Genomic DNA, 16743 nt, shown 5'->3' with positions numbered 1-16743 from the left:
GCTCAAGGCTTCTGCTCAAACATGAGAACATAAAAAATGGGTTTTATTGTCCCTACAGCATTGTTGGTATGGATGATGTTGATTTTCTTTATTTTCATGTAGGACATTACTGCCATCTAAGAAGTTTTGTATGTACTAGATATGGGAATGACATATTTAATAGCAGTCTAGAGGTAAAATGTGTGTGACCAGCTTACTAAATATCTGCGCATATATATATATACACATATATATACATACATAAATATATATATAATCTCATTCTAAGAATATAAATAATTAGTACCTTGAAGCAGTCATCCTAAGAATTTGAAATATGTCTTCTTTGACCAAAGTTATCATTTTTTAAAAAGATTTTTGCAGCAAGGTAATTTTTAAAATAGGAGATAGTATCTATTAAGTTGAATAATAAAATTGGATCAAAGTTGTTCCCAGGAAGAAAAACTGTGATGTAATCCAAATTCTGCATGAAAGTCACGTGCGCCTTCACATGCACACACCCATGCATGTATTTCTGCTGAGTATAGAATTATAGACCAAAAGTCACTTTGTTGTTCTGAAAAGTAATTTATAAAACCTATCTGTGCTATAGAAACCTGTGACTTGATTATCTCTACCTCCTGTAGGAATTTTGGAGGATTCTACTTTGAAATGTTTTTGTTGGGTCTATAGGTAACATATATCCTGCAGGTAGAAGAGACTTGTCTTATCAATCCATTTGTTTTGTAGAAGAGAAGCCAAAAAGACATAAACCCAAGCATCATTTTTTTCATTGTCTTTTCAAAGATCAGCTCAAACTGGCAACCAACTCATTGGCAGAAAGGATATTTCAGGGCCCAACACCCCCCCTTCTTTTCCTATCTTCATTTTCTCTTCATCTGACATACAGTTTTCCTTTTACAACTCTTCTTGTGTTATGAGACTGAACCAAAGGACAACTCAGGTCACTTTTTTTTTTTTTTGCCATCCTAGATATACAGAACTTAAGTGTGGCAGGCCTCAGGGTAGTTGCCTTGTGTTGCCTCTTGTCCTGTGAGTTTATCCCCATCTGAGAAAAAGAAATATCCTTCTCAGTGTCAAGGGCTTTTGCTTTTGGAGCTTTGCGATATGTGTTCTTAAAATACACATAAAGATGATTGTGTATTCTTAAAATACACATAAAGATCAGAGCACAAAATTTGTACTAAATGTGAAAACAAGAGCATTTATCAATCTCCTTACTTCACAAAGATTTAAATAAAAGGTATGTGTTACCATGTCTGCTAAAGCAGAATGTTCTTTTAAAAATCCGTCAGGTTTTTTGTTTCTCGTGACAATATATAACCCTGGGACCTCATCAGATTTGGTTCCATTGAAATTTATTTCCTAGAGGAAAAATAGCCTATGTGTCTTATATAAGTCCATAGTCAGCTATAATGGTTAATGTGCAACATGCCTTGAAAAATCTGTTTTACAAGCAAAATGTTGACACAATTGTAATTATAGCACTCGAGTGAGCACGTTATAATTTTTCATATTCCTCTATGGTAACATTTTCATTGTTCTGACAGAAGTAAATGCTCTATCTGTGTCCCTGGTTTCTGGTGGTTTTGGTTTTATGTAGCTGTTGTCTATTCGCACTGAAACTTTTCATTTGGTATTAAAGGAAATAATTTGACCACAAGATTTGGTGCATTTATATATTTATTTTTAAGGTTTTTGCCATAGGGCACATGCACTCGCTGCAGACAGACAGAGAAGGTAAAAGTGAGAAATCACCCCCCAGAGGGTATGGCCATGCCCCAAGCCCTTCTCCATTCTCCTCGCCACATTGTGGGCATGCATGCACACAGGCCTGGTGTGATTTTTCAAGCCTCTAGGTTCAGGGCTTGAGCCACTGTCCGTCATGTTGGAGTCTAGCACTTTAACCACCATGCCACCTGCTGGCCCCAGTTCATTTATTTATTAATATAAGCTTTCTTCTCTAAGGTAGTCATTATTCTGGTTTAATGTGTCATTGTTTGGTCCTTACATGACTTAAGTTACAAAAGCAATCCTTTGTGTAGCATAGGATGACAAAACTCAATTGTTCACTTGCATCAGGGAAACATTCCACATTTTCAATCTATAGATACTATATATAAAATATTAAAAGGGTACCAGTCTGGGGACCAGCAGTTAGCGTAATGGCTATGTCACTGGACTCCCAAATAATTGACCACGGTTTGTGTCCCGGACTCGGTGGCTTAAAACTCACGCTGGGCACATGTGTGTGCATGCCCAAGATCCCGAGAGGAGAATGGAGAAGGGATTGCAGCGTGGCCATCCCCCCTGGGGGGTGATTTCTCGCTTTCTGTCTCTCTGTCTCTGTCTGGCGAGCACATGTGCCCTATAGCAAAAACCACTAAAAAAAAAAAAAGGCACCATTCTAAAGTTTTATGTTTATTAGAATTCAGGCCATTATAAAATAATATAAAAAATTGTGTACTTTAGGGCCAGCCCCATAATGCAGTAGTTAAGGGAGCAGGATCCCATGTGGCTTGAAAATCATGTTGGGATGATTTTCATGCCCAAAATCCTGATTGGAAGGAGAAATGGACGAAAAGTAATTGCAGCATGACCGTGCCTCAGTGGGAAGTGCTCTCTCTCTCTCTCTTGCAAAAAAAAAAAAGTGTTTCAATCTAATATATAAGAATCATCAAACTTCCTTTTGAGGACATGGATAGGAACATGCTCGATGGCCTTTTTGGAAATGAAAACTTCTGTCCATGCATTGTCATTCATTTTACTAAAACATGTTTCCCTGGCTTTCTGTTCCTTGTTGCCTAAGCCCTCTTTAACACACCCAGCTCTTTGGTGGATATTCAGGAATATCAGGTGGTTGTTGATTTGCTCTGGTGCCCTTGCTTTGTCCCTTTCTGAATTTGCAGAAGAGTGGAATTTATGCCTCCTTTCAGGCATAAGGGGAGACCAGTGCCCTGGCTTATCTCAGTGGATGACAAGACTGGCAAGGATATAGACATTTGTGCCTTCACAGCATGGGCTCCTGCAAAAAGGAGGGTGCAGTTTGCACCTTCAGCAAAGCTGTCTGCAACCAGATTTTAAACAGGAGACTAAGAATAGCTGCCCCTGGCCAAGGGGGCAGAATAAGACTGTGAGCAAAAATACTAATAATTGCTTACTCAGCCTTGACTGATGTTCTGTGATAAGAACATCCTTTTCAGGGAAAAAGAATATTTGATGACTGAGACATAGAAATAGTTATTACTTTCAGACAATGTCATAAGGGCTTCTTTTTTGTTAGTGTTACTTAAAAATATTTTATCACTCATCTTTGGGAACCTGCTTTTTAAGTGAGTGTGTGTCTATGTGTGTGTAATGATGACTTTATAATTCATATATTTTCTATAAACCTGTGAGAGTATGATTTCTTATTGTTTTGACCTTGCTTTAGGGTCGCAAAATATAGTGTACACTTGTATGGACATATACAAGCAGAGTTTTGTAGACTTCAGAAGAGCAGCTTCTATGTGAGTTCAACATGAGTTTGGATCACAATTCAAGGACTTGACAATGTGAAGATTATAACATTTGTTCACATAATTTATATATTTCAATATATTTAATTTCAATAATCAATAGAATTAATAATTTCTATACAATTGTTATAGCCCACTATGGGCTAGGGACTGTTTTTTTTTTTTCAATAAATATGAGTAAGTTGTGTATTTTAAGTTGACCTGGAACAACATTTGTAGAATTTGGGCTTGTATAGTATGTTTAGAATTATGCATATCATATATTCTACTCTGTAAAATAGCAGTTAGGAGAGCTGCACTGAAAAAACTAGAAGAAAGAAATTATCTTTTCCATATATTTTGAGTCATATTTCCTTAACTATAAATAATTTAGGACTAAAATATATATTTCTATAAAAAGTGCAAAAACAATTCCAGACTTAAGACATGTTTTTTCCCCAAATTCGTGTTCTTTGATTACAAACTCTTTGGTTGGCACCACTTAATATACACTCTATTTCTGAAGCAATTCGTAAATCAGTCTCATCAAAACATATTGCCAGTCTATTTTGAAGAAAGCATGCTTATTTCAAAAACAAACATTATTTTCCTAGTTTAGAGAATGTGGAAGTTATGCTTAGACTTGAGTACATTTGTCTGGATTCTACTTGAAAATAATTGTTCCTAGAAAAATAGCAAGAAAGTGAACTAATAGAAAAATACATTGGGAACCAGCAGTTAGCGTAATGGCTATGTCGCTGGACTCCCACGTAGTCAACCGCAGTTCGCATCCCGGACCCGGTGGCTTAAAACTCACACCGGGCGTGTGTGTGTGCGTGCCCAAGATCCCAAGAGGAGAATGGAGGAGAAGGGATTGCAGCGTGACCATCCCCCCTGGGGGGTGATTTCTCACTTTCTGTCTCTATGTCTGTCTCTGTCTGGCGAACGCACGCGCCCTATAGCGAAAATCTCTCCAAAAAACAAACAAACAAACAAACAAACAAAAATACATTGTATAATTTAAAAACTGAGTTTCTAATTCCAGTTTATCTGATAATTAGTTGCATCACTTGGGTTAAATGATTTAACGTGTTTGGATTTGATTTCCATGTATAAAATCAAGATGTTTGAACCAAATGAACTCTTAATTTTTTTTTGTTACCTGAATAGTTTATTATTTATTTGAGAGCTTAAAAGACAACAATTTTCATTGCATCGTTAAGAATCTTGATTGTAGATAGCCAGCTTCAAGCATGCAAAGGAAGAAAATGGGATTTGTGTATCTTAGTTCATTTCATTGCATGCTATAGTATGGAGTTCTGCAAGCTTATAAAGGCCTTATAGGAAAGCCATAAGGTAATAAAATAGGAAATTTAAGTATGTGATATGTAAATAAATATATAAAAGAATTGATACTATTTGTTTGTTGAAGAAAAACATGACAAACAGTCTGAGAATGGTTGTAAAAAATTTTCCACTTAGGCAACGAATTGTTATAGCCCACTATGGGCCAGGGACTGATTTTACCAATCATCTGAGAATGAGATGGGTTGAAGTTGGATTAAGCTATAGCTATGGCTGCTTTTAGGAAGGGACAATTGTCCATTAGTGTCAGATGAAATGTGTCAGGCAGGGTGCTTGAAAGATCTTCTATTCGTAGAAATGAGGGCCCACTGTGTTTCAGATGCTTTAGGAAACACGGCCTAATGGCCATGTTTCCTAAGCACTCTCTATTTTGCTGTTCCAAGCTGAGTCACTCATTTCTTTTCCATTCTTGCTGGCTTGGCCACCAAGAAGGTGGGTGATAAGACCTTGGTTATATGCTGCATTTTCCTCCCCATTCAGTGCTAGCTTTAGAGTGATTAAGTTATCAGTATGCCAGAAAAAATAAAATAGGATTTCAGCTATCCCTGAGTTATGATTTCTTAATATAGTGCCATAATTTTAAAAGCCACCAATTCCGGGAATAACCTTTCTCAAGCCTAAGCAACAAAGTGCATACAGTGCAAAGCTAATTGTGGTCTTTGGTTCCATGATGCCCAGTGACAAATCAGTGCTCTGCTTAGTCTCTGTGCCCCTGAATGTCTCCAGGAGCTCCTCCACCATCTTGTCCCTAATCCTAGCATGGTGGTAAAGAGTTCTGGTGAGGTTCACAGTGTAGAAGTGATTTTTAAGTTGTCTGTTAGCCTGATTTTTTTTTTTCATTATTTGGATACAAGAGTTTTCTGTGGTTTTAGTGATTTTGCTCCTTTACGTATTTATGAAAGTAAAACCAGTACAATAACACTTTTATATATAGTTATTATTGCAAAAGTGTAGTGTTCGTAACTTATTTTGTATTATTGGAATCAGCCATTGACTTACAGATTCTGCTATCTTACCCATAATTAAGATAATGTTAAGATAAGTGTTCTATACCCAGAACTAAAACATTCCTTAGGTTTCCTTATTTATATAGTTTTGTTTTTTGGTTTTTGGTTTTTTGTGTTTTTTTCTTTCTCCACGTCCTTCCATTTACAATTGGGACTAGGCACAAGAGAGCCTGGGCTAAGGTGTAATTGGGGCAGGTTTACTCTGCCTCCCTTTTCTAGGAACACAGCCTGTGATAAGCACCAGGAGGCTAGTTTATACTTTCTTAAATTTGAAACAATACACTTAATTTACTATAATAAGGAATCGACCTACTCTTCCTAGTGTAAATTCAGACAGCATGGTAGGATACTGTTTCAAGAATTAAAATCTGTCTGAAATCTTCCTACTCAAATGTGGTCCATGGACCAGCGGCATATGCATCACAAAAGAGCTTGTTACAGATGTAAACTCCCGACCTCTCCTTCTGCCTACCTGATTCAGAACTGTGCATTTTTGACCAGAAATCTTAAGTAATTCTTGGCCATGTTAGGTTTGAAGTTGATGGCAGGATAGTCCATTGTAAATTACATTGACCTTTGATTTAAAACAAAGATAAACCCAACAAGTATGGGTGACTTGAGTAGTCTGAAAATAATAAGTGATAAAGGTATGAAAATTATATGAAATTTTTAAGGAGTTAGAAATGTTGGAAAGAAAGGAGATAAAAAATTATCTCAGAAAATGCAAACTATGTATATGCCAACATTTTCCATAATATTAGTATTTGGGGTAATTGAACACACAGCACATCATGATGCATGTGACATGGGTTATAGTAGACAGAAAGTAAACATTAATCAGCAGTGCATTGCAGTGGCCACTTCTGTTGCCAGTTTGACTTGTTAGAGATTTCCTTAAAAGCAGAGCATAGTTGAGACTGTGTACCTCTCACTCAGTTAGTGACACTGTTTGTTAGAAAGATGAAGATAAACTGGAGCGTGTTCAGAGATGGGCTAGAAGATTGATTACGGCATAGGAAGAACTAATTTATGAGGAAAGAGAAAAATTAATTAAATGGGCTGCACTATGCTATAAAAAGAGGCTGTGGAGACATGGATATTTAATGTTTCCCCACTGCTGTTTCTTATAGATTTAATAGAGACTCGAATCGTAATGATTTAAGAATGCCAAGAAATTAATTACAAAGCAAAACAATATCTGCGGGAATTACTCAAATTAGAAGCAATTTCAAAAATTTAGTTTTAGAAAATTTTACCTGGTGCATAAGAAGTGACCTTGAGTAGGATGACTTTATCCTGGAGAACTTCTGAAAATTGTGGACAAAGAATAGAAGTTGTTGGATAATCACCCAGGGATATAATTGGAGCCCCACCCCTTGAGACCAGGGATTTAGGATAGAGAAAATTAGGATGGAGAGAAGCTAGGATGCTGCATGGGGAATTCTTTCCCTTTCTGGAAGAGATCTGGTAATTTATGAGTGACTGACATTTTTCTTTTGCAATGTCTTTGATTTAGATGAGTATTCTAACCAGATCGGTCTTCTCAAAAAACAGCAAGAGAGTGTCACTGTCTGCCCTCCACAGTGTCTGTCTTGTTGGCATTCAATGATATTTTTGTTTTCATTTCTCTTTAATTTATTAAGAGATGCAGTTCTCTGCAAAGCAGAACTGAATTCACTTCCTTCATTCGCTTCATTCAATAAGCTAAAAAGAGAAACCAAAAATACGTATTACTTTTTAGAGTTTGTCAAATGGATGAAGAAATTCTGAAAGTCTGGAGTGATCTAGTGTTCAGAGAATTTAATGGTTTTTGTTTGTTTATTTATTTATTTATTTATTTTTAAACAAGATGAAAAAACCCCAGATCATATCTGCAAAGGAACAATGGTCTGAAAGTACCACATTTCCTTCTTCCTCCCTTTGTAGACTCTTTGCCCCCTCAGTGGTAGCCGCTTCTTAACAGTGAGCCCAGAACCTTAATCCTATGGATTAGAAAGTAAATAAACACAATAAAATTATTTATAGCCCAAGTTTTTGCTTTACATTTTTTTCTGAACTTCCTCAGATTCACATTTGTATTGTCTAGGAGATCTAGTTTAATGCAGGTACTTCTAAGAATAATTTATATCAAAAATATTGACTTGAGGGGCCAGTAGCTGACATGGTAGTTGAAGTGCTGGACTCCCACATGGCCATAGTCCTGAACCTGGTGACTTGCATTCTCATTTTCCCTCTCTCTGTCACTCTCTGGACAAATTTAGATAAGTAAATAAAATAATTCTTAAAAAAATGGTGACCAAAGATATTTTATATACTTTTTGGTAGGAATCTTTGCAAACTTAAATATTAAGCCATGTTAATTAAATTACATTAGGTGCTCCATAAATGAACTGGGTTTTGCTAATATTAAAAAATTATTAATTTTATTATTTATGAATTAATGTACCTGTGTTAATGTCAAGAAATTTTCTTTGCTTGTAGTCAAAAGTTCTTAGTTTTTTCCTTCTTAAGGTATCTGGAAGGGAAAATAAAAGGTTAGGATTACATTCTGTTATTATGTCCATAATACAAACATCAACTCTCGTATGTCTTGTTTTTGTAAAAATGACTGTAACAAATTGTCAGCATCTTACATGTGGAAATAATAACTGTCTTCAATGTGAAAACTAATTGAGAGAAACAAAACACTGATAGGTTGCGATCTTGTTTTTTTGCTTTCTGACTGCGAAACCCATCAAAGGGGTAAGGGTAGGGGAGTCCTTTTTCTTTCTAAATAATTCTACTAGTGTCATATTGATTTTCTCTCAAGAACAGCCTGTGGTTGCAGATGATCATATATTTTATGTTGCTTGTATTGGTACAGCACCTTGACTCATGAGTCAACACATGTTCCTTGAGCTGTGATGACACTGCCCACTGTTGACATTTCCTGGTGGTGGGGTGTACCAAGCCTCTCATGCATGAAACATATTTGAACAGGCCATTTTATAGTAGTATTTTCATTTTTTATAAAACAGTTATTGTTTACCCCCAAATGATATCCTAAGCCCCCATCAGTGTTGCTTAACATTGTTTCCAATCCTTACAAGAATGTCTTTTGCATCTCTGGTAATACAGGGGTAAAATAGATCTTACTTAGGTGTTAACATATTCCAATGTTACCCCATTTGTAACAAGAATTGTATTACACATTGAGCATCCCTAATCTGAAAATCTGAAATTTGGAATGCTCCAGAACCTGAAACATTTTTAGTACCAACATGATGCCACAAATGGAAAATTCCACATCTGACTTTATGTGATGGGTCACAGTCAAAACTCTGCAATATAAAAATACCGTATAAAACTACTTCAGGTTGCGTGTATAAGGTATATATGAAACATTAATGAATTTTGTGTTTACATTTAGGTCTCATCCCACCCAAATCTCATTACTTATATGAAAAAATTACAAAATCAAAAAACAAATCCAAAATCTGAAACATTTCTTGCCTCAAGCATTTCAGACAAGGGGTATCCAGCCTATATCAAGTGTCTGAAAGAATGCGTGATGACCTGCCTCTATGTCATGCTTCTGCTCTTTCCATCTTACTTTTGTATTTCCCTCTTATCTCTTGCCCTCTGTTTCAGCTAGCCGTGAGGTGGTTGGAACACAGCTGCCATTACCAGTACATGGATGAGCTCCTGCAGTACATCCGTTTCGGCCTAATGGATGTGGATACTCTCCATACGGTTGCTCTCTCCCACCCCCTTGTCCAAGCAAGTGAGACCGCAACAGCCCTTGTTAATGAGGCCCTGGAATACCACCAGAGCATCTATGCACAACCTGTCTGGCAGACTCGCAGGACCAAACCACGGTTCCAGTCAGACACTCTGTATATCATTGGTGGGAAAAAGCGAGAGGTCTGCAAAGTCAAGGAACTACGTTACTTCAATCCTGTTGATCAGGAGAATGCTCTCATAGCCGCCATTGCCAACTGGAGTGAGCTGGCTCCCATGCCTGTGGGAAGGAGCCACCATTGTGTGGCAGTCATGGGTGACTTCCTTTTTGTAGCAGGAGGGGAAGTTGAGCATGCCAGTGGCCGGACGTGCGCCGTGAGGACTGCCTGTCGCTATGACCCTCGCAGTAACTCCTGGGCAGAGATAGCATCCATGAAAAACTGTCGAGAGCATTTCGTGCTGGGTGCCATGGATGAGTATCTCTATGCAGTTGGGGGCAGAAATGAACTGCGCCAGGTTCTGCCTACAGTGGAGCGATACTGCCCGAAAAAGAACAAGTGGACTTTCGTGCAGTCTTTTGACCGGTCCCTCTCATGTCATGCTGGATATGTGGCTGATGGTCTTCTTTGGATATCAGGTAATATGCCTCAGATGTTGGATTTTCAGAAAAATGTTGTGGCATAAACTTAAAAATCAAGCTTTGGTAGTGGCAGTGTACTGAAAGGTTGAGCGAGGGATGCCATTTTAGCCAATTAACATTAATTTATTGAGCACCTACTCTATAGAGAACAACATAATTGGAAGTAATTGACCTTTTTGTGAGTTTCTGAGTGATTAGGGGAGTAAATTCAAGATTGGAATTCCTGGTCCTTCACATATGTTTATTGACTAAACCTTCTATCTTTTAGATTGTTAGCTGTTGATTATTCATGGGTTAGATCATAGAGCTTGTGGTGTATCTAAGTTCTTTGCTTTTTCTTTCACCATTGGCTGCCCCATAAGGAGCCATTTCATCAAAGATGAGGCAAGAAAAGTAAAAGCCTAATTAATTCATTTTCCTACATATATATATATATATGTGTGTGTGTGTGTGTGTGTGTGTGTGTGTGTGTGTGTGTGTGTGTGAGTAGTAGTAGTAGTATATATATGCATTGAAAGATGGGATTTAAGTTACTAAAACAAAGTTTCTATACTATCTGTGAAGCATGGTAGTTATTCATGCCACCTTAACCTTTCACTCCTATTTAATCTCTCATCCTTACTCATTATTTGGGCATACAGTTTGAGTCCTATTTTTGTTTGTTTGTTTATCTATCTAACCTCTTAGTTGTAAGACAACAGAGACTAGTAAATGAACCCCACAGATTCATAACATAGCTCCCACAGTTATCCACTTGTTCCATGGATAATATTGCCAATCTTGTTTCATGCACACTCACATATACCTTCAAATTCCTCCTGACTGTCTTTCTGCTTGATGGAAGGAGTCTATGAGGTCTATGTTATCAACATCCCATTTTCAAATTCTGTTTTAAATCCTATTAAATTTAATGAGACTGGAAATGTTCTCCTTGAAAGACTTGCCTATTGGGAGAAAGATGCATCTTCTCTCAGTCAGAGGAAACCCATTGTAACCCATATGGAACTTGCTGGATTTCTACATCATCAAGGACAAAGAAGAAATAGGGAGATCAAGTAATTTCAAAATGAAAAGTAACTTTGATATTTGTACTTAGAATAAATACTCATTTTTTTATACTACAAAAGATTCACAGCTTTCCTCAATAATCATCTCTAGTTTATTAACACCTGTTCTGAAAAAATTCTCTTTTGCATTTAAGTTAAGTAGTTTGAACTCCCAACTATTTTTCTTTCTGCTTCCCTTAATGCCAGGCAGACACTCACAGTCTCAGCTTCTCTGAGTGTTGCCTCGATTGTTAGCAAAAACTCACTGATTTCCATGAATGATACCTAGCTTCCTTCAACATTTAAGTGCTCAATAATTTAGTGGATAAAGACTAGGACTAGGGAAAAGAATATGAGGTTTGGACCCAATTACTGGTTCTATATACTAAAGAAACATTATTGTATGTTAGTATATGTAGATATATTTAAATAAAATCCTCATCTAGTGACTTACCCTTTTTTAAAAATATATATATATACATTTCAGTGGTTTAAAAAATACCTGAGCCAATTGGTAGCATGGTGGTTAAGGTGGCAGAATCCCACATAGCCCATTTTGTGGTTTGAGTCCTAGATCCGGCTGCTTGAGAAATACACTATATATATGTGCACACATGCCCGAAATCCTGAAGGGAGGGAGAAGTGGAGGAAAAGGGATTGTTGTGTGACCATTCGCCATGAGGGGTGCTTTCTTGCTTTCCTTCTCTCTCTCTCTCCTGCAAGTATACACACTCTCTAGCAAATTGAAAAGAAAATAACTACCAAGACTAGATCTTGTTAGCCTTGCTAAAGAAACTTCAAACTAGGTTTCAAATAAGTCTTTGCTAATAGAAAGACAAATCTGTATTTGTTTGGGGTAACAAAACAGTATTAGATGTATGAAACCAATGCCATGTATGTTTTCTCCTTATTTACATTTTTACCAACTCATTTAGCTTTAATTGTTAACGTACTAAATTTTGCTTCGTATTTCCTAGATTTTGTATGAGTTTCTCATAAATATTTTAATAAATATTCCTTGTTTCTGGCCATAAAACTAGCTTTTAAAAAATGCTGGAATTTCTTACATTGTCTTAAAAATATGACAACCTAATACCTTTTTCAATGAGGCTTCAAGAAAGCTCTGAAGTTCATCTTAGACTGGATAGATCTGTCATCTTGATATCAAGCTGACTTCCTTTTCAATATGGGTCTATATGTCTCCTTTTCCATTTTACTATCAGCGTATTACAGATCTTACTGCTCTCTCAGTTTATTTTTATCCTACTGTGAAAGGAAATACATTTTCCTTGTTCTTTTGCACTAATGTATGCTGCCTGTTTTAACCATACTTAATGAAAACAATCACAATTTTCTCAGGTTTGTTTCTCCCTACTGTGTACTTGAGAAGCTCACTTTCCTGTGTTCAGTACACTGCCTTTAATTGGAAAGAACAGGAAATCATTGGTGACTTTTCCGATACTTCCAGTATCAGGCCCAGCTTATAATAAATCAATTGTGAATCTAACACAATTGGGAGAGGTGACTAGATTTGCTAGTGGACCCCATAACAAAAAGTCAGGTGTGTATATTACCCAGCCTATCATGGGTTTAGAAGTGTTAACCTAATCTGTCGGTGCAGGTGAAAATATCTAAGGCTATTCCTTATTTTTTCCCAAATAATCAAGTATTTCCAGTTTAACAGACGAGAGATTGAATCATTTGCATCCTTCTGATATTTTACAAATTTTGTCTGAGGTAGAGGTAGTGTGGGTTATAGAATGTGCATTTTAGGGCTTAGTTCTGTTCCAGAGAATACAAAATGAATCTTTCCTTAGAAACTCCATATTTCATTGCAGGTTCACACCCTGCCCTTCCCCACCCTCTATTTTCTGTCCATTTTTGGGTAAAGGCATCTTGAAATATATTCATAGTTTTCAAAGTGTGACAAGCAGAGAACAGTTCAGAAAATCAGGTTGTATGGATATACCTGTTAGCATTTAATTTAATATATTGGAGACAGTCAAACCTTACAGGTTCCTACAGCATTTGACGTCATGACTCAATTCACAAATGCCCTTTTCGATTTCAATTTGAAATTTACAATATTGAAATAAAATAAGCATTAAATATTTTGAAGCCATGTTTAAAACATATGCTTTTTGTTGTAAGGTATAGTTTGTGAATCGCTGAAAAGACCTTTTTTGGAGAAGGAAAATTAATCCTGAGCTCATCTTACAAAGTAGTGTATCTTTTCCTTTTTATCAAATGGCAGCATGATAATGAGAAGCTAACCCCAAAATTAGGGCTTTAAAACTGTAAAAATGAAACAATTGTTACTGCATTTACTCAAGAACAATACGCTATATCCTTATAAAACATAGTGCTGGGTCATACATAAATAAGATTAATTCAGTAAACATACTTCCTGCCCTTTAGGAGCTGACAATCAAAGAGTTTTTCAGATATTTCATTAATGAAAGAACATTTGTTAAAGCTTCTTTAATACCCTAGAAGCTGTGTTTATTTTCATTTTGATTAATTTTATATGAAACTTGCATTGCCCCATTTTAAATAACTTTAATTTATTCAAACCTACTAAAAGGACTTTGTTTTTTTCTAGTATTCATTAAATTTAGAACAATGTAAAATTTCATTAACATTTTAAAAATACCATAGTTTGAGGCCAGGGGTGACCTAGTGGTTAAGGTGCTGGACTCCCACATGGTCGACAGTGGTTTAAATCCTAGACCTAGAAGCTTGAAACTCACAGGAGGCAATATGCATACATGCCCACAATCCTAAGAGAAGAATGGAGAAGGGATTGTGCTGTTGCCATCCCTCCTGTGGGGTGATTTCTCATTTGCTCACTCTCTCTCTGTTTCTATGTCTCTAGCAAGCCCACATACCCTAAGCAAAACTCTCTCTCAAAAAAAACCAAAACCAAACAAAACAAAAATCTTGCATCTAAAAAAGCAAATACAAAATATTGGGAACTAAGCTCCCTTCTTACCAATCTTGAGATGCTGAACCAAGTTCTCAACATCTGTCAGTTCTGTTCCAAGCTAGTGCTGGAGCCACAAAGTACAGGATAGTGAAGGGAACAGACTTTTCAACAGATAATTACAGCAAGTGATGGTGTTATGATAGAAGTCTTCCCAAGGTCTAGAAGTAGTGGAAAGCAGGGAGTAATTATGGCAGAAGACACAGAAGGTGAGCACCTCCAGCCTAGGTCCATTCTAAACTTCTGCCTGTCCTCATGCTTGAACTTCGTGGTCCAGTCATTTCAGTAATTCCTTTGCCCTCTGGCAAGCATACTGACAAACCCAGAGATCCATTTAATCTGTGCCTATACCTGGACAGCTGAGTCCGTGTGAGGAGGACAATTAACAGGAGGCTTAGTATAGATGTATACCAAGCTCACCAGGCATACTGGTGCCCTTAGCCCTCTCTACCCAATAATAACCACCGCCCTAGTCCTCTCCTTTACTGGCTCTAACTTCCTCACTTCTCTCGAGATCTTTCCCCTCAGACTCAGAGGTGGAACTTTGCCCCCCTGTTTCTCAGAGCAGATGTAAGTGAGATAATATGAGGAGGAGGTAGAGTATGAGGAACACTAACAAGGAGGGTACAGTGTGTGGAGAGGGGATTGAGGAGGGCTCTTGAGAATTTGGTTGGGCAAGGTCAGCAACCAAAATCGTAAAGCAAGAGTACAAAGAGTGAGACTTGTCCAGTATTTTTATACAAGAACAAGATCCAAAATACTTCCACCATGTTTCAGTCAGAAGAAAATTCAGAGAAAGTAGTTTCAAGGAGTGGAAACTAGAATATAGAACTGAGGTTTTGATTGGAAAGTGAGAAGTAGACATGGTAGGTCCAGGGAATTTGGGATAAGGACTGTTTTAGTCTAATTCCCATAAAAAAAATGTGTCATCTAAACTTCATCCCTGCATCCGAACTTATCAGACCATTTTTCAGTTATTATCTGGCTTCTGTACACACCTACCTACAGGAAGACAATGTGCTGTTTCTGGGTATACACAAATTTTAGTCCATGTGACAGCTACATTGTTTTCATTATAAACTAGCAAATGGCATTCTGGCTTTAAGAAGAAGAGAGATTTAGGAAAGAAATAGAAGAAGAAGGGAAGAGGGAATTTGGCTGAGAAAGAGAAAATTGCTAGAGGAGGAAATCCAGGGTCAAAGGATAGGTTTTTTGTTTTGTTTTGTTTTCTTTTGTTTTAGGATACAAGTGTAGAAGTAAGTAATGAAGAAAGAGAATGAAATTGAAAGTATAGGATAGAGGGGTCTTCACTTGGTTGGTGAATGCTGACAGTATCTTCTAGGGACCAGGAATGGTGATGGATCCTGGAGATAAATTAGACACTAGACACCATTCCTAATAGGCAAGAGGGATTGGGTCTGGGACATGAGAGGAAAGATACCCTTCAAGCACTAAGCTGGAGGGAAGGAGATCATGGTTGATATGGACTTAGGAAGCTCACAGGGAGGGGCTGGAACCTTAGAAGTTTCCTTGTCAATGGATTCCAGTGAGAGACAGAGTAATCTGTTGAGGTTGTACCACAGTGGGACTAGGTAGAGGCTCCGAGGAGAGTGGCCTTTGAAAAATCCTCTGAGCAAAAACAAAGAGGGACCTGACAGATTTTAGACAATTAAATATTCAGAGCCCATACTAAGATTAGAAACCATAATATTGTAGTCTCCCTGTCTGCACATTTATGCCCTATTTTTTGGTGGTGCTCAGAAGAAAATTGGAGAAAGCAAATCTTTGGATTCACTCATGATGGAAGGTTTTTAGGCTGGGAATAACCCAGAGGATCCTACTGGGAGGACTCAGGCAATCTGGGATCCTGGTTAGGTGAGAGTCAAGAGCTGGTTAGCTTGAGGAAGAATGATGTGTATTATATAAGAGAGTACCTGTTTCTTGCCCCAGAGACATCTGTCATGTGATGAAGCCATTTGCCTGGGAGAGATTTGGAGCTTAACATGTCCACTTAAAGTTCCTAATGAATTGGAATGTCCCTTAGGAATGAACTCATTGTTGCTGTAGATTCTAGCAACTAGCTGCCCCCAGCAGTATTTTTTTCCTTCTTCACTTCTGCCCCAATTGACCTGCCTTCATCTGAAAGAGATTTTAAAAAACGACTATGGTATTGCACTAAGATAGCTGCCAAACAGAATTTAACTACTATTCTTCAGTGCTTTTTTTAAAAAAAGAATTATTTTTATTTAACTTTATTTATTTATTTTTTTAATTTGACCAGAGAGGAACGGGGGTCGGGGGAGGGGCGGAGAACCACCTGGTTTAAGAGTCTAACTATGGTTGGCCATGTGGGAGTTCAGTGCCCTTAACCACCATACCCCTGCTGGCCCCCTGCAGTGCTTTTAAAAGACCTAAATGGGTTGGGAACCAGCAGTTAGCGTAATGGCTATGTCGCTGGATTCCCCCTTAGTTGATCGCGGTTCAC

General features: G+C 37.4%; 1 protein-coding gene and 1 pseudogene across 2 annotated transcripts in view; one reads left to right on the top strand and one right to left on the bottom strand.

Moving 5' to 3' along the window:
• Positions 1-16743, top strand: part of KLHL32 (kelch like family member 32) — a 244098-nt gene that overhangs the window by 203704 nt on the left and 23651 nt on the right. The window contains exon 7 of one of the 2 annotated variants that reach the window (XM_006156098.2): positions 9500-10226. In XM_006156098.2, the coding sequence (XP_006156160.1) occupies positions 9500-10226 (727 nt within the window). Of the gene's footprint in view, positions 1-9499; positions 10227-16743 lie in introns of those variants that run through there. The other variant, XM_027774801.1, reaches the window with a different exon arrangement.
• On the bottom strand, positions 5998-6119 carry LOC114009184 (uncharacterized; annotated as a pseudogene).

Source organism: Tupaia chinensis, unplaced genomic scaffold, assembly GCF_000334495.1.
Source record: "Tupaia chinensis unplaced genomic scaffold, TupChi_1.0 Scaffold000478_3, whole genome shotgun sequence".
Taxonomy (NCBI): domain Eukaryota; kingdom Metazoa; phylum Chordata; class Mammalia; order Scandentia; family Tupaiidae; genus Tupaia; species Tupaia belangeri.
The sequence above is the reverse complement of the archived record's forward strand: the minus strand, read 5'-3'. Positions and strand labels throughout refer to the sequence as shown.